Source organism: Prionailurus viverrinus, chromosome B2 (assembly GCF_022837055.1).
Source record: "Prionailurus viverrinus isolate Anna chromosome B2, UM_Priviv_1.0, whole genome shotgun sequence".
NCBI classification, from domain to species: domain Eukaryota; kingdom Metazoa; phylum Chordata; class Mammalia; order Carnivora; family Felidae; genus Prionailurus; species Prionailurus viverrinus.
Genome location: NC_062565.1, coordinates 17,557,686 through 17,581,834, shown reverse-complemented (window position 1 = coordinate 17,581,834; position 24,149 = coordinate 17,557,686). Strand labels below are relative to the sequence as shown.

Sequence of the window (24,149 nt, the reverse complement as noted above, 5' to 3'; positions counted from 1 at the left end):
AGGTCAAGGCAGAATGCGGGCAGAGCCAGTCTTTCATGTCTTTTTTTTCCAATAGAAGTATTGTTACCCCAGCTTTCTTTTCACATCCTTTTACATGATAAATGCTTTTCCATCCCTTCACCTTTAATCTCCATGCATCTTTAGGTCTGAAATGAATCTCTTATAGGCAACATATAGATAAGTCTTGCTTTTTATCTATTCTGTTACTGTCTGTCTTTTGTTTAGTCCATTTACATTCAAGGTAATTATTTATAGGTATGTACTTATTGCCATTTTATTATTTGTTTTATGGTTGCTTTTGTAGTTTTTCTCTATTCCTTTCTTCTCATGCTCTTTTCTTTCAGTTTTCTGGCTTTAGTCAGATGCTTGGATTCCTTTCTCCATTATTTTTACAGATCTGTTACTGATTTTTTGATTTGTGATTACCATTAGGTTTGTATATAACATTTTTTGAATATAGTAGTGTATGTTAAGTTGATGGCTGCTTAAGTTTGAATCCGTTCTTTATTCTTCTCCCCACCATGTTTTAGGTATATGATGTCATACTTAACATCCTTTTATTATATGAATCCCTTGACTGATTTTTATAGATATGCTTCATTTTACTGTTTTGTGTTTACTTACTCTTTTGTGTTTTCTTACTCTTAAGGTCTTTCCTTTCCACTCAGAGAGTCCCCTTTAATGTTTCTTATAGGGTTGCTTTAGTAGTCATGGATTCCTTTAACTTTTGTTTGGAAACTCTTTATCTTTCCTTCTATTCTACATGATAGCCTTGATGGATGGAGTGTGCTTGGTTGTAGGTTTTTTTCTTTCAGCACTTTGAATATAGCATGCCACTCCCTTTTGGACTGAAAAGTTTTTGCTGAAAAATCAGTCGATAGCCTTATGGGGTTTCCCTTGTATATAACTGTTTTCTCTTGCTGCTTTTAAAATTCTTTATCACTACTTTTTGCTATTTTAATTACAGTGTGCCTTTGCCTGGACTATTTGGGCTAATTTTGTTGGGGACTCTCTGCCTCCTGGATCTGTAGTTGTTTCCTTTCCCAGATTTGGGAAGTTTTCAGCTATTATTTCTCAAATAGATTTTCTGCACCCTTTTTTTCTCTCTTCTCCTTCTGAGATCCCTATAATGCGAATGTTGTTACACTTGGTGGTGTTGCTGAGTTCCCTTAGTCTATTTTCATTTTTAATTTTCTCTCTCCTCTTTAGCTTGGCTGCTTTCCATTACCCTGTCCTCTAGGTCACTGATCTGTCCTTCTGCTTCCTCTAGTCTACTACTTATTCCATCTGGTATATTTTTAATTTTGGTTGTTGAGCTCTTCATCTCTGATTGGTTCTTTAGGTTTCCTGTGTCTTTGTTGAGGGCCTTACTGAGATCTTCCACCCTTTTCTCCTGTCCAGGGAGTATCTTTATGACTATTACTTTAAATTATCTATCAGGCATATTACTTAGCTCATTTTTATTTAGCTTTCTTGCTGTAATCTTATTTTGTTCTTTCATATGGGGCATATTCCTCTGTGTACTCATTTTGTCTGTTTCTCTGTGTTAGGAAAATCAGCTATGTCTTCAGTTCTTGAAAGTAGTGGCCTTATGAAGAGGTCCTGGAGTGCCCTGAAGGGCAGTGTCCCCTGTTCACCAGAATCTGGTACTTCGTGGGTGGCTCCTTTATGTATTGCATGCACCCTACTGTTGTGGGTAACCACATTTTTGCCTTCAGTACAGTTGTCTGCATTGGCTCTCTTTGCCTGTTGGAGGCAGGGATTTTAGTTCTTCTGTTGTTAGTGGGCCAGTCTGGGGCCACATCCGCGTGAGTTGAGTCAGACCAGGGGTTTGCAAAATGCCAAAGCACCAAAATGCAGGGCACTTTTCCTGTGTTGTACCCTGAGAAGCTTTCATTGGTGAGTGGGGCCTGCATTCACACTGGATGTCTCTTCCCCTGTCCCTGCCCATGGTTGGGGCCTGCAGTGGGTCTGGTGTATGTGGTTATCTTTTCCACCCCCACTCCCCAGAGCAGGAGTCCCTTTGGAGGAGTCATGGCTCCTATTGGGCCTGCTTGTGTACTTCCAGGCTTGTGGCACCTCTTTGGATGGACTGCAGCCAAGGGCATATTGGAGGGGGGTGGGGGGGTGAGGGCAGCTGGAGGGGTGGTGCCATCAAAGGAGCCACATATTTAAAAATCTTATAGTAGTCCATTAAAAAAGGTAAAAAGCAAATTTTAACATATTTTACCCAATATATTCCAAATATTACTATTTTAATAATCACTATAAAAAATGAGAGATTCTACCTTTTTGTGTGTGAAGTCTTCACAAACTGATGTGTATGTTATGCTTCTAAGACATGCCAGTTTGTACTAGCCAGGTTTCAGGGGTTCAGTGGTCACAGATCCAGGCCCCTGTGTGTCTCACTCTTCTCTCCATTCTCCTTAATCTGTGACCCTTAGTTTTGTCTGCCTTTTCAGGGACTTTCTTGCCTGGTGCCTCTGACTCAGCTTATAGTTTTTGTGGTTTACTCTTGAACTCTCCATGAATTTTGTTCTATCTTGTTTTCTGAAACCAGTTGTTGTTCATCAGTAAAGAGTTGATGTCCTGGTAGGAAGCCCTCAAGGTGACTGTTGTCTGAGACACAGGTGCCTCTAGGATGTTTTAATTTCTCTTTCTTACATGGAGTCTATTGAAGTAAGATTATTTCATTTTTGCATATGGGGAACAATGAATTTTATTTCGAATTTTAGAAGTGAGATCTGAGATTAAGAAGGAGAATGAGTGTTGTGGTTTATACGTTGGGTGGTAAAATACTTACTGCAGGTAAAACTTTGTATTCACAAAATGATCTTTAAAAATCAGATTGAAGGGACACCTGGCTGGCTCAGTTGGTAGAACACACAACTCTTGATCTTGAGGTTGTAAGTTTGAGCCCCACATTGGGTGTAGAGATCACTTAAAATTAAAAAAAAAATCAGATTGGGGCTCCTGGATGGCTCAGTTGGTTCAGCTTCCGACTTTGGCTCATGTCATGATCTCACAGTTTGTAAGTTCAAGCCCTACATCAGGCTTGCTTCTGTCAGTGTAGAGCCCACTTCGGATCTTGTGTCTGCCACCACCACAACCCCCCCCCCCCCCCCCCGATCCACCACCCTTTCCTGCTTGTGCTCTGTCTCAAAAATAAATAAATCTTAAAAATTAAAAAAATCAGATCAAATTTTAGAAGCCAAAACCATCTCCACTGCTTGGCTGCTAAGATAAGTAACTTCCTGTCTTTGCAGGATTAACTACATAATCATACTGTGTGTATTTGTATGTGTAAACACACAAATGTGCTTCTAATAAAAATGAGTTCAAAGTAACTTTAACACAATTTCTTTTCAACTTCTTTTTGCAGACAAATCTGAGCAGTTGACAAATATCCCAGTGCGGTTGTTTACAATTCTAAAATCTTAAAACCTTTCAGTGTGTTGATATGCATTTGTATACTTTGTTTTTTGTTAGAAACTGGAAATGTGAAGATGCTTATCATTTACCTGAAGAAGCCTTTGAATATCAGCAACAAAGAAGTGATGAAAATAGAAATCCATTTTGATTTGCAATTCAACATCTCACAAGCTTCTATCAAAGCTTTAGGAGAAGACAAACAGGTGGCAAACTTAATTCTTTTGGATCGTTTGGAAATGTTTTAGCGTGGTTTTTTAAATTTTTTTTAATGTTTTTATTTTATTTTGAGAGAGAGACAGAGTGTGAGCGGGGAAGGGGCAGAGAGAGAAGGAGACACAGAATCCGAAGCAGGCTTCAGGCTCTGAGCTGTCAGCACAGAGCCCGACGCGGGGCTCGAACTCACAAACTGTGAAACCATGACCTGAGCCGAAGTTGGTCGCTCAACCAACTGAGCCACCCAGGCGCCCCTCTTTTAGCATGTTTTTATGTCTTTAACTTTCTTGTTGGGTTTTGATGTGAACATCTGCTCAAGCAGATAGCTTGATCTTTGGAATATTCTGTAACAAGCACACGTAGGACACAAAACCCCTTTGTGCCTCAAAATGCTTTTCCTCCACTTATTGTGAACAGTTAAAAATCTTCTAGGATAACATTACCACCTCGCCACATTCTTCCTGAAGTTCTGAGGATACTTGCTGTGGGCTTCTTAGTATTTCCTTCTCTCTCCCCTCCTTGAGGACCGAGGGGAATCGCTAGAAATCGTGTCTCTTAGGGAGTTCTGAAATTTTATCTCCTGGTCTAATGCCGAAATGGTTTATACCTCTTCTAGACTGATACGGCCTCCAGATCATTGACTGTGATGTTTCCTGTTGACACACAGCAAAGATCACAAAGATTTTCTCTATCACAGATGATAGGCAGAGCAAAGAAATTAGTGACGAGACCTATGATATTATGGTAATGGCTGATAGGAGGTTGAATTAAGAAGTCGGGGGTGGGGGGAAGACTTGGGCCCATTTGCTTTTGGCACTGAGTTGCATATGAAGACCTCTCATATACTGTTAAGTGCTCTGTGGTAGTGTTCCCAAAGACTCACCCTATGAAAAGACCATTTCATGGGTGAGGACGAGAGAAAGAGAATCATTTACTGAAAAATTACTTCCTATAACATATTACATATGAATTGGCCTAACACTGAGGCTACATAGGCTAAGGCCCCCACAGAGACGGTGTATAGACCCTCACCAAGAGGGTTCTTGGCTTTATGGGAGAAAGAATTCAAGAGAAAACCATTTAGAGAAAGGGACAAAGATTTGTTAAACCTAGAAATAAGAAAAGAGCTACTTCACGGACAAAGTAGTGGCCCCTCCTCCAAGATGAGGAAAAGGGACCCTGCTTTGCCTCTGGAAAAGGGTTTTATGTTTTTAAAATTACCTAACTCTATAGGGAGGGGCTGTGAAGCTTTGGATTTATCATTTACACTGGGAAGTAAGTTTTTTCCATTTTCCTAGGGTCGTGAGATTACCTATAGGGACCAATTTTAACAATGGCCTCCGCCTTTTACTGCCGGTTGGAGTGGAGTCTTACAGTCTTCTATGAGTCAGATCTTATGACTCTTCTTATGACCTGCTGACAGGTTAAGGGTCAGTGGAAAACCAAAATGACTTTGCTTTGGTGAATTAGTCTTCTGAGCCTCCCTTCCTTTCTGCCTCAACATTAGAGGTTTGCCTTTATTTGGTGAAAAACCTCAGGGGGCTCCTGGGTGGCTCAGTCCATTAAGCATCTGACTCTTGATTTCAGCTCAGGTCATGCTGTCCCTTGTTTGTGGGTTCAAGCCCCACATCGGGCTCCACGCTGACAGTGTGGAGCCTGCTTGGGATTCTCTCTCTTCCTTTCTCTCTGCCCCTCTCCCGTTCATTTTCTCTCTCTTAAAATAAACAAACATTAAAAAAAAAAAAAAAAAGAAAAACTTCAGAATTGTATGTATTTCCATGTCTCCTGAAGTGAAGAAAATGTTTCGGGGTAGAACTAAGGTTTTCCTGTGATTAAGCTGCAGTTCCTAGACCGTGAGGCCCTTGTGAGGAAGGAGTGGGGATTGGAGAAATCCCACAGTTGGGAACTCACTGCAGGCTGTGAAGACACGAGGATGGAGTGAGTGAAAGAAGGGAAGTGGTCAGCCAGGGCTAGTCCTGGAGGGAAGGGGGTCAGAGAGGTGGAAACAGTAACATTATCCTTCAAAAGAGGACAAACCAAAGACTAACTTCGAATTTATCACTTTGCTGTGTTCTGAGCCTTAGCTTTTCCTTAAATTTTTAAGAGTTTAGTCCTTTTAAAGGTCATGTGAATTTTGGCTTGCATTTCAGATGTTGCCTGACCAGAAAAGAAGCTCCTCCGAACTTTCTGGTAAATTTGAGAAAGCAGACACTGACATTCCTAGCAGTCATGAAAGAGAGACAGGTATACTGGGAAATAAAATTTCTTACTCTGAATTCCCTATAAAGACAACAATAAAACCTTACTTGGAAGAGGTCACTGAAAACCTGTGGTCCTATAAGAGTAATAAATGTTCCATTGTACCTACAGAGAAAGAAAAGTTGCTAACATCTTATATTATTTTCCCAGTCTGATACATTCTCTTGTGGGTCAATGGAAATGGAAAAAGGAGAAAATATGATAGGGGTGGCTGGAGGCAGAATATGGGGGCACGGAAAGGCCTGGCCACCCCCAAAGCTGACCCTGCATAGATCCTGTATCTATTAGGAGTCCCATCCCAAAGCTGTTTCTTTCTCAAAGTGCAGGTAGATTTCGGACTGGAGATTTGAGACAGGATGTGATTACCAGCTCTTACCAATAGATGGCGATGTACTGTCAGCATGGGGTCCCATGAAGAACGATGGGAGAATGTGGTCACCATGGCATATGGTTATTGTTTCCACTTTTAATGTTCTTTTCTCTATGTGTATAGACCAGACAGAAGAATCCACTAAGCTGGCAGAGGTAATGAGTGCTGGAGATGACCACTGCTCAACAGCTCTCCCCGTAAATGATCAGTCTAATGAGCCTGTTGTGAGTATGGGATGCTGGGCACAAAGTTTTGAACTGTATCCACCAGGATGCTGACAGGTGGAAGGCATCTCTCCTGGCTTATAGTCCATTTTTTCCCTGACCAATGGATCTCCCCCTTTTGAGGGGGGGGGCACTCCTCTCCTTTAGATTATTTTTGTTTGCCATGTTCATGGGTTCTCTGCTTCCATGCAACTTGGCTCTCCAGAGGAACATGTGACTTGGCTGCCTCTGCCTTGTTTTCTCACGGAGACTGAGACTGTAGGGAAAAGATTATAGGGAAAAGAGTCTAATGTTTGGAGTCGGACCTGGTTTTCCCTGACTAGATACAGGAACTTGGGGAAATTAACATCACTGAGTCTGAGGCTTCTCAGCTATAAGATGGGGGTAATAGCTGGTTCATACTATAGCCCTCCTGGATGCTAGGCATACATTTTATTTTCATCCTAACACACCTCTTGGCATGTACAGGTATTCAGTCCGGTCCCCATTTTGTTTATATTTGATTACATGGAGATTATATAGAAGCGTAATGATCGTGTTTTTGCGAGTGGCAAATCTTTGCCTAAGAGTGAATATCAATTTTTTGGAGCAGTCAGCAGTCATTAGGAGCAAAGTCTAGCGAATGAAAAGCCTGGTATCTCATTCTTTAGTGGAAATGCTTTTCTGTGGATGTGTGAAGTGGCTCCAAGAGCATTTCAAAAGAGGGACCTCAAAGGCACTGTAACTATTTTTTTCTACAGCAAACAAATACAGGAGATGGTTCACCTGAAAAATTGAAACCGGATGATGTGCAACAAGGTCAGATTTTTTAAATGTCTCCTAAGGCTTTTGAGTATTATTCTTAAGTGTTTACTTGAAAAGCTTAATTTTTGTTTTTAATTTTCATGATTGGAAGTTACTTCAAAATATGAATCTGCAGATTTACAAGAACCATCAGTAAAAATTCAGGATCCTAAATTAAATGACAAATCTAGGTATGTGACTTTTTTTTTAATGTTTGTTTACTTTTGAGAGAGCATGTGCACAAATGGGAGGGGCAGAGAGAGAGAGAGGGAGGCACAGAATCGGAAGCAGGCTCCAGGCTCTGAGCAGTCAGCACGGAGCCCGACGCAGGGCTCGAACCCACGAACCATGAGATCATGACCTGAGCCGAAGTTGGACATTTAACGGACTGAGCCCCCCAGGTGCCCCGCAATTTTCAAAATTAATAAACCATGTTGATTGCTATTAGGGTGACTAGTTAATATATATGTCAATGGCCTGGGCTCTCTGTCTTTTCTGCATCTGACCACACCCACGCAAGGAGAGAGTATTGTGTGCATTTTCCACATAATGATTTGAGCTGTGCTGGATTGTTCTCCTGACCTATAGATCTCTACCATTATACCTCCAGTGATATGCTTGGTGATGTCTTTTTCTGCAGCAAAACACTGAATATTCCCAGCCCAGGAAACATATATCCATCTGGCCATTAATTTGTCACTTTTCCATATAGGCCTATGAAAAATGGGTCATAGGACAAGTACTTTTTATACCTTTATTGAAATCATTGGAATTAAATAAACTGTACGTATTTAAAGTGTGGAATTTGACTTTTGACATATGTCTACACTGGGACCATCACTGCAATCAAGATAATGAACAGAGCCATCATCTCCAAGATACTCTTGCCCCTTTGAAAGCCTTCTTCCCTTTCCATCCCCCTCACCTGCCCCTTGCAATCACTGATCTGCTTTTTGCCAGGATAGAAGAGATTGCGTTTTAAGAAATCTATCAATGGAATCAAAGAATAGGCACTCTTGGGTGCCTGGTGGCTCAGTGGTTGAGCGTCTGACTTTGTTTGGTTCAGGTCATGATCTCACGGTTTGTGAGTTCGTGCCCCACATCGGGCTCTCTGCTGTCAGCACTGAGCCTGCTTTGGATCCTCTGTCCCCTTCTCTCTGTGCCTCCCCCGGTGACGTTTGCTCTCTCTCAAAAATAAATATTTTAAAAAGTACGCACTCTTTTCTCCCAGCTTCTCTCATTCAGCATAATTATTTTGAGATTTATCCACATCGTGTGTATCAATAGTTCGCTTTCATGTTGCCAAGTCCTAGTTCCTTCACGGATATACCACGATGTGTTCAGCCAGTCGCCTGTTGATGTGTTTCCAGTTTTGTGTTATAAGTAAAGCACTTGGGATCATAGATAAGTCTTTGTACGGATATATATTTTCTCTGGAGTAAATACATAGGAATGGAATGACTAGATCATGGTTGGCGTACATTTAACTTTTAAAAAGCTGCCCAAACAGTTTTTCTAAGGTGGTTAAACTATCGAACACTCCCAAAGGTCTATGTGAGTTCTAATTGCTCACATTCTTGCTAGTACTTGGTCATGTTAGTCTTTTTTTTTTTTTTTTTTTTTTTAGTTATATATTCTGAGAGCACATGTGCAAGTGGCGGGGGTGGGGGAGCAGAGAGAAAGGGAGAGAGAGAATCCCAAGCTGATAGCGTGGAGCCCAGTGCAGGGCTTGAACCCATGAACTGTGAGATCATGACCTGAGCCGAAATCAAGAGTCACATGCTTAACCTTGAGCCACCCAGGTGTCCCAGTAATGTTAATCTTTTTAATCTTAGCCATTCCAGTGGGAGTGTAATGGTATTTCATTGTGGTTCTGATTCGCATTTCTGTAATGACTAATGGTGTCGAACATCCGTTCATGGGTTTATTATCCATCTTTCTGTATGTTCTTGGGTAATACATCTTTAAATCCTATACTATTAAAAATGGGTTATTTGCTTTCTTGACCGGAAAGTTCTCTTTATAGGGGTGCCTGGGTGGCTCATTTCAAGTGTTGGACTCAACTTTGGCTTAGGTCGTGATCGCATGGTTTGTGGGTTGGAGCCCCAGTTTGTGGCTCCAAGCCTCACGTTGAGCTCTGTATTGACAGTGCGGAGCCTGCTTGGGATTCTCTCTCCCCTTCTCTGTACCCCTCCCCTGCTCGTTCGCTCGCTCTCTCTCTCAGAATGAATAAACTTAAAAAAATTTTAAGTGTTCTTTGTATATTCTACATACAAGTCGTAAGTCCTTGATCAACTATGTTTCGTGTTTATTTTCTGTATGTGGCTTCCTTTTTATTTTTATGTCTTTTTGAAATTTCCATGCGTATTTATTTCAGGCCTGCTGGTACATAGCTAATACAGCTTAGATTTTAGACTAAATGCTAAATGCATTTACTAAAGGCATTCACTTCCATAGGTTAGTCTTCACCCTAAGGAATATCCCTAAAGGAATGTATTATTTTTACCTCCCTTTGCTAAAGGAAGACACCAGAATGACTCAAGGGTGTATCCCTAGAAAGTTTTGGCTTAAATAGAACAGTGTCTTTAAAGAGAAAAAGTTCTTTTAATTTTTTTAATGTTTATTTATTTTTGAGACAGAGAGCATGAATGGGGGAAGGGCAGAGAGAGAGGGAGACACAGAATCAGAAGCAGGCTCCAGGCTCTGAGCTGTCAGCACAGAGCCCAACGCGGGGCTCGAACTCATGGACTGTGAGATCATGACCTGAGCTGAAGTTGGATGCTTAACCGATGGAGCCACCCAGGCGCCCCAAGAGAAAAAGTTCTTAATTTTTATTAAGCCCAATTGATTTTTTTCTTTTATACTTCATGCTATTTTTGTGACCTGCTTAAACAATCGTAGGCAAATCATGCTCAGTCATATGTTTCCCTACATTTTCTTCTAGGAGTTTTACAGTTTTAGATCTTATTTCAGTTATGAACCATTTTCTGTTAATTTTTATATATTGTGTGAAGTAAGGGTTGAAATTTCTTTTTCCTTTTCCCTCCCTGCCTTCTCTTTTCTTTCTTTCATATGGCTGTCCAGTTATTCCAGATCATTTATTGAAACAATTACTACTTCCATTGAATTTTCCTGGAAACTTTGAAGGAATAAAAAAAACATATGTGTAGCTCTTTCTAGACCGTGCACCAGCATGCATGTTGCACGTTCAGTTCCAGATCGCCACAATAAAGTGAGTGTTGCAATAAAGCAAGTCAAATGAATTTTTGGTTTCCTGATGTATATGGAGGTTATGATTACATTAAACTATAAAGCATGCAATAGCATCATGTCTGGACAAACACTGTATATATCTTAATTTAAAACGTTATTCCTAAAAAAAAAAAAATGCTCTCTGAGCTTTCAGGGAGTTATTTTGTTGGGAAAGGCTCTTGCCTCCATGTTGGTGGCTGCTGAAAGTGGGGTGGCTGTGGCAGTGTCTTCAAATAAGGCAACGGTGACGTTTCCCACGTTAATTGATACTTTGTTTTATGAGCAATTTCTCTGTAGTAGAAGATGCTCTTTCATAGCATTTCACCCACAGTGAACTTCCCTCCAAATTGGAGCCCATCTTCTCAAACCCTGCTGCTGCTTTATCAACTAAGTATATGAAATGTTCTAAATCTTTTGCTGCCACCATAACCATCGTCACAACCTCTTCACCATGAATAGATTCCATCCCAAGAAACCACTTTCTTTCCTCATCCACGAAGATCAACACCTTGTCTGTTCAAGTTTGATCATGAGGTTGCAGCAATTCAGTGCATCTCGAGGCTCCACTTCTAGTTCTCTGGCTGTTTCCACCCCACCTGCAGTTACTTCTCCACTGGAATCTTGACCCCCTTCAAAGTCATCCATGAGGGTTGGAATCAACTTCTCCCCAAATCCTGTTCATGTTGATATTTTAACTTATTCCTATGAATCATGAATATTCTTACTGGCATCTGGAATGGTGAATCCTTTCTAGGAGGCTTTCAACGGATTTCCCAGATCCATCAGAGAAATCCCTGTGCATGGCAGCAATAACCTTATGAAATTCATTCATTCATTCATTCATTCATTTATGAGAGAGGAGACAACATGTGAGCAGGGAAGGAGCAGAGAGAGAGAGACACAGAATGCAAAGCAGGCTCCAGGCTCCTAGCTGTCAGCACAGAGCCCGATGCAGGGCTTGAACCCACGAACTGTGAGATCATGACCTGAGCCGAAGTGGGACGCTCAACCCACTGAGCCACCCAGGCTCCCCATATATTCTTAAATAAGGCTTGAAACTTGAATGACTACTTGATCCATGTGCTGCAGGATAGATGTCGTTAACAGGCATGAAATAACATTCATCTTGTTGTATATCTCCACCAGAGCTCTTGGGTGACCAAGTACATTGCCAGTGAGTATTAAATCTTTTGAAAGGAATCTTTTCTTAGTAGCAGTTCTCAGTGGTGAGCTTAAAATTTTCAGTGAGCCATGTTGTGAACAGATGTGCTCTCATCCAGGCTTTGTTGTTCCATTTATAGAGCACATACAGAGTAGATCTAGCATAATTCTTAAGGGATTTTGGGATTTGGGAATGGTAAATGGGCATTGCCTTTAAGTTAAAGTCAGCAGCTACATTACTCCCTAACCAGAGACCCAACCTGTCCTTTGAATCCAGGCATTGACTTCCCTAGCTATGGAAGTCCTAGATGGCATCTTCTTCCAATTGAAGTCTGTTTTGTCTGCCCTGAAGATCTGTTTAGTGTAGCCACCTTCAGTAATTACCTTAGCTAGATCTTCTGGATCTTGCTGCAGCCTCTGTATCAGCCCTTGCTGCCTAACCTTACACTTTTATGTTAGGGAGATGGTTTCTTTCCTTAAACCTCATGAACCAACTTCTGATAGATTCCAGCTTTTCTCCTGCAGCTTCCTCACCTCTTAGCCTTCAGGGAAGGCTGAAGGGAAGGTTCTGGCTGGCTTGATCTTCTATCCAGACCACTAAAACTTTCTCTAGATACGCAATTAGGCTGTTTTGCTTTATTATTTTTATTTTTATCTTTTTAAATCACTGATCACTGGAATAGCACTTCTAATTTACGACTTTTCCTTTGCATTCACAATTTGGCTGACTGCTGCAAGAGGCCTAGCGCTTTCAACATGGCTTCCTGAGAAAGTTTAATCATTTCTAGCTTTTTAAAGCTTTGAGGGAGAGAAAGTGTGCCTCTGCATATGAGTGGGAGAGGAGCCGAGAGAGAGGGGGGGAGAGAGAATCCCAAGCACCCTCTGCACTGTCAGTGCAGAGTCCCATGAAGGACTCAATCTCACAAACCATGAGATCATGACCTGAGCCTAAATCAAGAGTCGGACATGTAACTGACTGAGCCACCCAGGCACCCCTAATCATTTATAGCTTTTGATTTAAAGTGGAAGACATATAACTCTTTCTTTTACTTGAACACTTAGAAGCCATTGTAGGGTTATTAGTTGGCCTAATTTCAATATTGTGTCTCAGGGTGGCCTGAAGAGAGATGTGGAAGCGGATGGTTGTGGCATGGGTTGTGGTGCCCGGAAACAATCATGATAGTAACCTCAAAGCTCACAGATCACCAATAACAAATACAATGGAAAAGTTAGAAATATCGCAAGAATTACCAAAATGTTACACAAAGACCTAAAAGAGCAAATACCATTGGAAGAACAGTACTGAGAGACTTGCTTGATTACAGGGTTGCCCCAAACTTTAAATTTGTAAAAACAACAAAAGCCCAGAGTATCTGTGAAGGGGAGTAAATCCAAGTGCAATGAAGCAAGTGATGCCTATATTCTGTAACATTGATCTATCGATCGGACTTTACATATCATCTGAATTACTGTAGCTTTACTATCTTAACTGTATCTCATTTTGAAATGAGGTAGGGTTAGTCTTCCAACTTTTTTAAGTTGTTTTGACTATACTTAGTCCCTTTCATTTCCGTATAAATTTAATCAGTTTTACAAAAACAGTCTTATAGATTTTGACTGGGATTGTATTAAATTTGTAGATCAATTTGGGGAGAATTGACAGTGTAAGACTTTTCATGGTCTCAAATCTGGTGTATGTCTTCATTGATGTAGGACTTTCCATTTAAAAAAATTTTAACATTTACTCAATTTTGAGAGTGAGAGAGACAGAGCATGAGAGGGGCAGAGAGAGGGAGACACAGAATCCAAGGCAGACTCCAGGCTCTGAGCTGTCAGCACAGGGCCCGATGTGGGGCTCGAACTCAGGCTGTGAGATCATGACCTGAGCTGAAGTCGGACGCTTACCCGACTGAGCCACCCAGGCCCCCCTATGTAGGACTTTTTAAATTTTGTTCAGTAATGTTTTATAGTCTTAAACCTATAAATCAGGGGTAAATTTAAAAAAATATATAAGTTTTCCATACTTTTATGTTCTTTTAAAATTTCAATTTCTGGTTGCCTATCCTATAGAAACACAGTTGATTTGTATATATCGATCTTAGATCCTACAACTTTACTAAACCAACTTAATATTTTTCATAATCCACCTGATAGAATTTTATTTAACATCCAGCTCCTCGTAAAATTATAACTGCCTTTTCCTTGTGATGAGAACTTCTGTGGTCTACCCTTAGCAACTTTCAAACATACCATGCAGCAGCATTAACCATAGCCATCATGTACATTACAACCCTGGTATTTGTCTTCTAACTGGAGGTTGATAACTTTGGACCATTTTCCTCCACTTTTGACCACGCCCACCCTCCCAACTTCCACCTCTGGTGACTACAAAACTGGTCTTTGTTTTCTCTGGGTTTGAGTGCGTTTTTATTTACTTTTGTTTTCATTCAAGTATAATATACAGGGTTAGGGTAGGTTTGGGAGTACTGTATAATGATTCAACAATTATGTACATTTCTTAGTGCTCATCAAGATAACCATACTCTGAACCCCCTTTATCTTTTTCACTCCTCCTCCTCCCCACCTCCCCTCAGGCAACAACCAGCTCTTTATATTTAAGAGTCTGTTTTTTTGTTTCCTTTATTAAATTCAACCTACGCGTTGCAATCATACAGTATTTGTCTTTCTCTGACTTCCTTCACTTAGCCGTATACCCTCTAGGTTCATCCATGATGTTGTAAATGGCAAGATTTTATTTTTTTATGGTTGAGTGATACTCCGGTGTATATTTACACCACATGTTTCCTCATCTATAAATGGGCATTAGTGTTGCAATTTTAAGTTGATTTTTTTTATTCCATATATGAATAACATACTATAGTATTTGTCTTTGACTTATTTCACTTCGCATGTCTTCAAGGTCCGTCTGTGTCATTACAAATAGCAGGATTTACATTTTTATGGCTGAATGGTGTCCCACATCTTCTTTATCTGTTCATCTGTCAAAAGGCAGGTTGTTTCCATATCTTAGTTATTGTCAATAACACTATAATGCACACGAGGATGCAGATATCCCTTCCGCAGTGATTTTATTTCCTTTGGATATATATCCAGAAGTGGAATTGTTGGATTGTATGGTAGTTCTATTTTTAATTTTTTGGAAACCTCCATACTAGCTATTCAGTCTTCCATAGTGGCTGTATCAGTTTACATTTCCACTAATAGGGCACCAGGGTTTTCTTTCTTCCGCATCCTCACCAACACTTGTACTCTCTTGTCTTTTTTTTTTTTTTTTTTTTTTTCTTTTTTAACGTTTTTTTATTTATTTTTGAGACAGAGAGAGACAGAGCATGAACGGGGGAGGGTCAGAGAGAGAGAGGGAGACACAGAATCCGAAACAGGCTCCAGGCTCTGAGCGGTCAGCACAGAGCCCGACGCGGGGCTCGAACCCACGGACCGTGAGATCATGACCTGAGCCGAAGTCGGAGGCCTAACCGACTGAGCCACCCAGGCGCCCCTCTTGTCTTTTTGATAGGAGTTCTAACAGGTGCGAGGTAATACCTCATCGTGGTTTTGATTTTTCTTTCCCTGAGTAGTGGTGTTGAGCACCTTTGCATATACACATTCGCCACTTGAATATCTTCTCTGGAAAAATTTCTCCTCAAATCCCCTGCCTTATTTTTAAATGAGGTTGCTTGTTTTTTTCTGTTATTGAGTTGTAGGAGTTCTTCATATATTTTGGATATCAACTCCTTACCAGAACAGGATTTGCAAATACTTCCTTCCTTTCTGTAAACCGCATTTTTTATTTTGTGTTTCTTTTGCAGTGCACATGCCTTTTAGTTTGATGTAGTCCCAGTTTTTAAATATTTGCTTTTGCTGCTTTTGGTGTTCCATACAAAAAAATTGTTGCAAAGACCAATGTCAAGAAGTTTTCTTCCTGTGTGTGTGTGTGTGTGTGTGTGTGTGTGTGTGTGTGTGTTTTCTAGGAGACATGTGGTCTCAAGTCTTACATTTAAGTCTTTAATCCATCTGAATTAATATTTGAGTATTGGAAGAAAGGGGTCCAATTTAATTCTTTTGCATGTGGCTATCCAGTTTCCCTGCATCACTTATTGAAGAGACTGTTTCCTCATTGAGTGTTCTTGGCCCCCTTTTCAAATATTAGTTGGCCAAATATGTCAGAATTACCTCTGGCAATATTCTTTGTTCTGAAAACTATTTAGTATGATGTTAGTATGCTTTCTTTTTATTAGTGTAACTATGGCAAATCTTTTCCTATCATTGTGCTTTAAACCTCTTTGGGTCTGTATATTTAAGGTGGGTTTATTATAGGCAGGATTTGGTTGTGCTTTGCTATTTATCTCAGTATGACAGTCTGTTCTTTGGGATAAACCATTTACATTTCATATGATTATATGGTTGTATTTGTATTCTATTACCTTGCTATTTGTTTTCTATTTGTCATGTCTGTTTTTTGTTCCACTTTTCCTGATGTGTTTTAGATAAATGGAGTATATTTAATGACTCCATTTTATCTCCTTTGTCAGTTTATTTGGTACAACTTTGGTGGTTTTTAATAGTTTATCATCTATATACACATTTAACTCACCATCCTCAATCTTCAGGGAATATTATATTGCTTTACACATCAGCCTTAAACATGACTTGAGTTTTTGCTACTTTTATCATGCAATTTACTTCTACATAGGCTATAAACTTCTAATTTTATTATTATTTCTAATTGTTATAATTTGTAAAAACTTTAAAAGTAAGAATTTATGTTTTGTCACATACTAACTAGTTCTGCTCTTCATTCCTTTGTACAGGTAGAAATTTTGATCTGTTATTATTTCCCTTTAAAGATTTTCAATATTTTTGTGCAGGTCTGTTGCTGATGAATTCTTACAATTTTTACATGTCTGATAAACTCTGCTTCAACTTTGTTTTTGAATGATATTTTCACTGGATATAGAATTCTAGGCTGAGTTTTTTATTCCAATAATTTAAAGATGCTGCTGCATTGTTTTATCACTTGATTGTTTCTGATGAGAAGTCCGTTATAATTCTTATTTATTCCCTTATGTGTAAGGTGATGTTTTTCCCCGATAGTGCTTTTCAGATTTTCTCCTTATTAATAATTTTAAACAATTTCATTGTGATGTGTCTTGGTGTAGCTTTTTGTTTTTGTTTTCATGTTTCTTGAGCTTAGGGGTTGTTGAGCTTCTTGGATATGTTGGCTTATAGGTTTTTTTTTTTTTATTAAATGTAGGAAATTTTAGCCATTACTTCTTGAAAGATTTAGTCTTATTCGCTTTTTCCTGTCCTTCAAGGTCTCCAATTCTATGTGTTAGCCTATATTGTACAGCTTACATATGAATTTTTAATTTATTGTGATTTTTTTTACTGTTTGTTTTTTAAATTTAATTTCAAGCTAGTTAACATACAGTGTAGTCTTGGCTTCAGGACTAGAACCCAGTGATTCATCTCTTACATATGACACATAAGAGATGGTTTGCCTCTTATGGTTTGCCTCCCTCTGTTTTTTCCTTTTCCTGTTTTTTTCCCTTTATCTTATTTTTTTCCCCTTCCTCTGTGTTCATCTGTTGAGTTTCTCAAATTCCACATATGAGTGAAATCATATGATATCTCTTTCTTTGACTGGCTTATTTCACTTAGCATAATACCTTCTAGTTCCATCCATATTGTTGCAAATGGCAAGATTTCATTCTTTTTTCATCACCAAGTAGTATTCCAGTGTGTGTGTGTGTGTGTGTGTGTGTGTGTGTGTGTGTGTACATACATACATACATACCACATCTTCTTTGTCCATTCATCAGTTAGTGGACATTTGGGCTCTTTCAATAATTTGGCTATTGCTGATAGTGTTGCTATAAACACTGGAGTGCACGTACCCTTTCAAATCAGCATTTTTGTATCCTTTGGATAAATACCTAGTAGTGCAATTCCTGGGTCATAGGGTAGTTCTATTTTTAATTTTTTGAGGAACCTCCACACTGTTTTCCAGAGTAGCTACACCAGTTTGCAGTCCCACCAACGGAGCAAAAGTGTTCCCCCCTCTCCACATCCTTGCCAACATCTGTTGTTTCCTGAGTTATTAATTTTAGCCTTTCTGACAGATGTGAGGTGGTATTTCATCGTGATTTTGATTTGTATTTCCCTGATGATGAGTGATGTTGAGCATCTTTTTGTGTGTCTGTTAGCCATCTGGAGGTCTTCTTTGGAAAAGCAGCCTTTGATGTCTTCTGCCCATTTCTTCACTGGCTTATTTGTTTTTCCGGTGTTGAGTTTGGTAAGTAGTTTATAGATTTTTGGACACTAACCCTTTATCTGATATGTCATTTGCAAATATTCTTCTCCCATTCCATCATTTGCCTTTTAGTTTTGTTGATTGTTTCCTTTGCTGTGCAGAGCTTTTTATCTTGAGGTCCCCATAGTTCATGTTTGCTTTTATTTTCCTTGCCTCCAGAGACCTGTCAAGTAACATGTTGCTGTGGCTGAGGTCAAAGATGTTGTTGACTGTTTTTTCCTGTAGGATTTTGATGGTTTCCTGTCTCACATCCATTTTGAATTTATTGTTATGTATGGAATAAGAAAGTGGGCCAGTTTCATTCTTCATGTCGTTGTCCAGTTCTCCCAGAACCATTGTTAAAGGAACTGTCGTCTTCTACATTAGATATTCGTTCCTGCTTTGTCAAAGACTAGTTGGCCATATGTTTGTGGGTCCATTTCTGGGTTCTCTATTTCATTGATCTATGTGTCTGTTTCAATGCCAATACCATACTATCTTGATAACAATAGCTTTGCAATACAGCTTAAAGTCTGGAATTGTGATGCCTCCAGGTTTTGGTCTTCTTTTTCAGCATTACTTTGGCTATTCAGGTCTTTCCCTGAATACAAATTTTTGGATTGTTTGTTCTAGCTCTGTGGAGAATGCTGGTGTTACTTCAACAGGGATTGCACTGAATGTGTAGATTGCTTTGGGGAGTATTGACATTTTAATAATATTTGTTCTTTCAATCCATGAGCACGGAATATTTTTCCATTTCTTTGTATCTTCTTCAGTTTCCTTCATAAGCTTTCTATAGTTTTGAGCACACAGGTCTTTTACCTCTTTGGTTAGGTTTATTCCTAGGTATCTTATGTTTTTGGTGCAATTGTAAATGGGATTGACTCCTTGATATGTCTTTCTGTTGCTTCGTTATTGGTGTATAGAGATCAACCAGTTTCTATACAGTGATTTTATATCCTGTGACTGTGGAATTCATGTGTCAGCTCTAGCAGTTTTTGGGTGGAGTCTTTTAGGTTTTCCATGTAGAGTATCGTCTCATTTGCAAAGAGTGAAAGTTTGACTTCTTTCTTGCCAGTGTGGATGCCTTTTATTTCTTTTTGTTGTCTGATTGCTGAGGCTAGGACTTGCAGTCCTATATTGAACAACAGTGGTAAGAGTAGACCTCCCTGTCATGTTCCTGATTTTGAGGGGAAAGCTCTCAGTTTTTCTCCATTGAGGATGATGTTAACTGTTTTCATATTGGTTTTTATGATGTTAAGTTATATTCCTTCTATCCCTACTTTCTTGAGGGTTTTTCTCAAGAAAGGATGCTGTATTTTGTCAAATGCTTTCTCTGTATCTACAGGATCGTATGGTTCTTATTCTTTCTTCTATTAATATGGTGTATCATGTTGATTGACTTGCAAACGTTGAACCAGCCCTGAAGACCAAGAATGAATCCCACTTGATTATGGTGAGTAATTCTTTTAATGTACTGTTGAATTCGATTTGCTACTATCTTGTTGAGAATTTTTGCATCCAGGTTCATCAGGGATATTGGCCTGTAATTCTTTCTAGTGAGGTCTTTTTCTGATTTTTGGAATCAAGGTAATGCTGGCTTCATAGAATGAGTTTGGAAACTTTCCTTCTATTTGTATTTTTTGTAACAATTTGAGAAGAATAGGTCTGTTCTTTAAATGTCTGGTAGAATTCCCTTGGGAAGCCATCTGGCCCGGGACTCTTAATTGTTGGGAGACCTTTGATAACCGATTCAATTTCTTTGCTGGTTATGGGCCTGTTCAAATTTTCTAGTTCTTCCTGGTTGAGTTCTGGTAGTATGAGAGTGTCTAGGAATTCGTCCATTCCAGGTTGTCCAGTTTGTTGGCATATAATTTTTCATAGTATTGTCTTATAATTGTTGGCATTTCTGTGGTTTTGGTTGTGATCTCTCTGCTTTCATTTGTGATTTGATCTATTTAGGTCCTCTCTCCTTTTGAGGAGTCTAGCTAGGGGATTATCAATTTTATTTATTCTCTCAAAGAACCAGCTCTTAGTTCATCTGTTCTACTGACCTTTTTTTTTTTTATTCTGTATCATTTATTTCTACTCTAATATTTATTTCCTTTATTCTGTTGGCTTTGGACTTTATTTGCTTCCCTTTTAGGTATAAGGTTAGGTTGTATAGTTTGGGACCTTTTTGCTTCTTGAGATAGGCCTGAATTGCCATGTATTTTCCTCTTAGGACTGCCTTTGCTGCATCCTAAAGGTTTTGGACTCTCATGTTTTCATTTTCATTTGCTTCCATGTATTTTTTAATTTCTTTAAGATCCTGGTTAACCCATTCATTATTTAGTAGGATGTTCTTTAACCTCCATATCTTTGAGGGCTTTCCAAATTTTTTTCTTGTGGCTGATTTCAAGTTTCATAGCATTGTGGTCTGAAAACCTGCATGGTATGATCTCAGTCTTCTTGTACCTGTTGAGGGATGATTTGTGACCCAATATGTGATGTATTCTGGAGAATTTTCTCAGTGCACATGAGAAGAATATGTATTCTTGCTGCTTTAAGATGAAATGTTCTGAATATTTCAGTCAAGTCTATCTGGTTCAATGTGTCATCAGAGCCATTGTTTCCTTATTAATTTCTGCTAAGATGATCTATCCATTGTTGTAAGTACAGTATTAAAGTCTCCTACAATTATGGTATCTTTATCAATCAGTTTGTTTATGTTTGTGATTAATTGGAAGCACCCAAATATATAAACCAAGTTGGGAGTACTATTTTACAATTGTTAGCTCTGCTTGATGAGTAGACTTCTTAATTATGATATGATGCCCTTCTTTATCTCTTGTTACAATCTTCATTTTAAAATCTAGTTTGTCTGATATAAGTATGGCTACTCCAGCTTTCTTTTGACATCAATTAACATGATATATGGTTCTCCATCCCCTCACTTTCAATCTGCAGGTGTCCTCAGGTCTAAAATAGTCTCTTGTAGCCAGCATGTAGATGGATCTTGTTTTTTTAATACATTCTGCTACCCTATGTCTTTTGACTGGGGCATTTAGTCCACTTGCGTTCAGAGTGATTAGAAGATATGAATTTAGTGTCATTGTGTTGTCTGTATATCTCATGTTTGCAGTGATGTTTTCTGGTCCTTTGTAGTCTTTTCTGCTTTCCACTCAGAGTCCCCCTTAGGATCTCTTGCAGGGCTGGTTTGGTGTTTACAAACTCCTTTAGGTTTTGTTTCTCTGGGAAAGCCTTTATTATTCTGAATGACAGTCTTGCTGGGTAAGGATTCTTGGCTGCACATTTTTCCTGTTCACACTGAATATTTCCTGCCACTCCCTTCTGACCTGTCAAGTTTCAGTGTACAGGTCTGCTACTACCCTTGTGTGTCTACCCTTGTAGGTTAAGGACCTTTTGTCCTTAGCTGCTTTCAGAATTCTCTATCCTTAGATTTTGCAAGTTTCACTATGCTATGTTGTGGTGTTGACCTGGTCCGTTGATTTGAAGGCTGTTCTCTGTGCCTCTTGGACTTGAATGCCTGCTTTCTTCCCCAGATTATGGAAGTTCTCAGCTATAATTTGTTCAAATAAAACTTCTACCCCTTTTTCTGGCTCTTCTTCTGGGACTCTTATGATACAGATACTGTTTCATTTCGTGGAATCCCTTGGTTCTGTAAGTCTCCCCTCATGATCTAGTAACTTTCTTTCCCTCTTTTTTTTTTCCAGCTTCATTATTTTCCATAGTTTTATCTTCTATTTCAACTATTCTCTCTTCTGCTTCTTCCATCCTCGCTGTCACTGTATCTAGTTTGTTTTACATCTTAGCCATAGCTTTTTTTTTTTTTTTTCAATTCATCCTGACTAGTCCTTACATCTTTGATCTCTGCAGAAGGGGTTTCTCTGGTGGCTTCTATGCTCTATTCAAGCCCAGTTATTAGTCTTATGACTGTTGTTCTAACTTCTAACAGTAAGTCCCTGGTTATGATTTCTTGACCTTTCTTTAGGGGAGAATTCTTCTATCTTGTCACTTTGACTAAGCTTATGTCTTTTGTGTTTTAAAAGCTTGTTATGTGTCCTGCACCTGAGAGTACTACTATATTAGAAAGGGGTTATACGCTGTTCAGGGCGTAGCATTCCAGGAAGTGTTTCTGTTGTATGTTGCGTGCACTCTGCTGTTGGGTTTTGGCTGCTCTATCCCACTGGTCAGTCCTCTGCAGAGTTTCTCCTTGTTTGCATTGGTAGGGTGTTTGGACTTTTAATTAAGTGTACTTTTATTTATTGAAATAACCCTGGGGAAAAAATGGCGGTGAGATGGGGAGGCCTAATCCCATAAAAATAGACAAGGAAAGGGAACAACAACAAAAAGGGAATCAAAAAACTTTAAGGCTGATTTCAAGGAAAAGAAAGGGAAAAAAAAAGAGATAAGAAGGAAAGAGAAAAGAATAAAAAAGCCCGGTCCAAGGAAAAAAAAAAAAAAAAGATAAGATGACAAAAAACAAATCAAACTATGAGCCTGACTGCAAAAGAAAAAAATGAGGAAAAAAGAAACAGCTGTCTGTTGGTGCCTAGGGATGCTCATTGTGTTAGTCTGAAGAGGAGGTTGGCTATGTTGGCTCTGTCCATCTCGCCCCCATAAATAAGCAGTTGCCAGACATGGAGGGGCAGGGTTTGATGTAAGTGGATCCTGCCTCCGCTGGGGTCCACTGTGCTCCTCCCTGAAGTACCACCTTTTTGGTTTTGAGAAGGAAAATGGTGCCACCCCACTCTCTCATCCCTAGACCAGGGCTCTCAACCCCCACTGTTCTGGTAGCCCTCCCAGAATAGCAAGGGCAGTCACCTTGCCTGCATCACAACGATCCTGTACTTCCTCTTTGGCACACATCAGGGATTCAAAACCCAAAATTTTAAAGGACTTGGCATGGATCCATTCCTCTCCTGAGTGGAGCCTCTCCACGCTGCTGATGAAAGGCCTTTGGCTGACACCTGCAGGGTCTTCTGTCTTTGGGGAGGCAATAAACAGTCTCCCAAAGGTACTCCAGGAAGGGGACTGTTCTCTCCCAGTGTGCCCCAGAGTTCTCTATACCACGCTATGCACTGCATGGCCAGCTCCCTCCTTACCAACACGCACCATGGCGCCACTCTGGAGAGTCACGCACTTCCGAAACCTCAGAGTTTGATCTCCAAAAGATGTTTGCAAAAATGAACTAGGACATTAGCACTTCTTGTTCCCCAGTCCATGCTCCAGAGAGGTTTTCCTCCTGTGGTAACTATATGCCACACTTTCCCAATGCCTCCTTCACTTGCTCTCCCTTTTATCTCTCCATAGAAAGGATTCCCTCCCCTCCATGGCTCTGCCATTTTTTTTGCCCAATTCACATCACATACCTCGCTCCTGCCAAGCTATCTCTCTCGAACTGTGGAGATCCTTCTGCCACTCCACAGATCTATTTCCTGGGTGTCCCAAGTAATCTGACCTCAATACAGCTGTGTTTGAGGGACAAGGATAGCCCAGGGTCCCCCTAATTCTCCACCATCTTAGCTCCTCTTTGTCTCTACCCCAATTCTCTCTTGCTGCTTTAATTTTTTTCTTTATAGCTACTTTTGGTCACTTTAATTAATATGCATCTTGTTGTGAATTTTAGGTGATTGAATTTTTGGGAGGGATCTTGGGTTGAACTTAGGATGGAATCTCTGTACCTCCTGGATCTGGATATCTGTTTCCTTTCCTTGATTAGGGAAGTTTCCAGACATGATCTCTTCAAATTTCTGCCCCCTTTTCTGTCTTCTGGGATTGCCATAATATGAATGTTACTATGCTTGATGGAGTCAGAGTTCCCTAAGTCTATTCTCATTTTGCATAGTTGTTTTTCATTCAGCTTAGACTTTCTATTCTGTCTTTCAGGTCATTAATTCATTTTCTGCTGCATCTAGACTGTTATTTATTCCATCAAGTATATTTTTCAAATTTCATTTATTGAGTTGTTTGTCTCTGTTCTTTTTAGTCTCTGTGTTAAGGGTCTTACCGATGTTCTCCACTCTCAAGTCCTGTGAGTATCTTTATGATCATTACATTAAATTCTCTATAAGGCATATTACTTCTGTCTGTTTTGCTTTGGTCTCTTGGTTTTGGTCCTATTCTTTCACTTGGGAGATGT

The 24,149-nt window shown here is 39.6% G+C and overlaps 1 protein-coding gene across 1 annotated transcript in view; it reads left to right on the top strand.

Moving 5' to 3' along the window:
- SYCP2L (synaptonemal complex protein 2 like) overlaps window positions 1-24,149 on the top strand; it is a 115,214-nt gene that overhangs the window by 42,130 nt on the left and 48,935 nt on the right. The window contains exons 15-19 of the mRNA XM_047859581.1: window positions 3,490-3,635; window positions 5,796-5,889; window positions 6,398-6,498; window positions 7,239-7,296; window positions 7,394-7,472. Coding sequence (XP_047715537.1) covers window positions 3,490-3,635; window positions 5,796-5,889; window positions 6,398-6,498; window positions 7,239-7,296; window positions 7,394-7,472 — 478 coding nt within the window. The remainder of the gene's footprint in view (window positions 1-3,489; window positions 3,636-5,795; window positions 5,890-6,397; window positions 6,499-7,238; window positions 7,297-7,393; window positions 7,473-24,149) is intronic.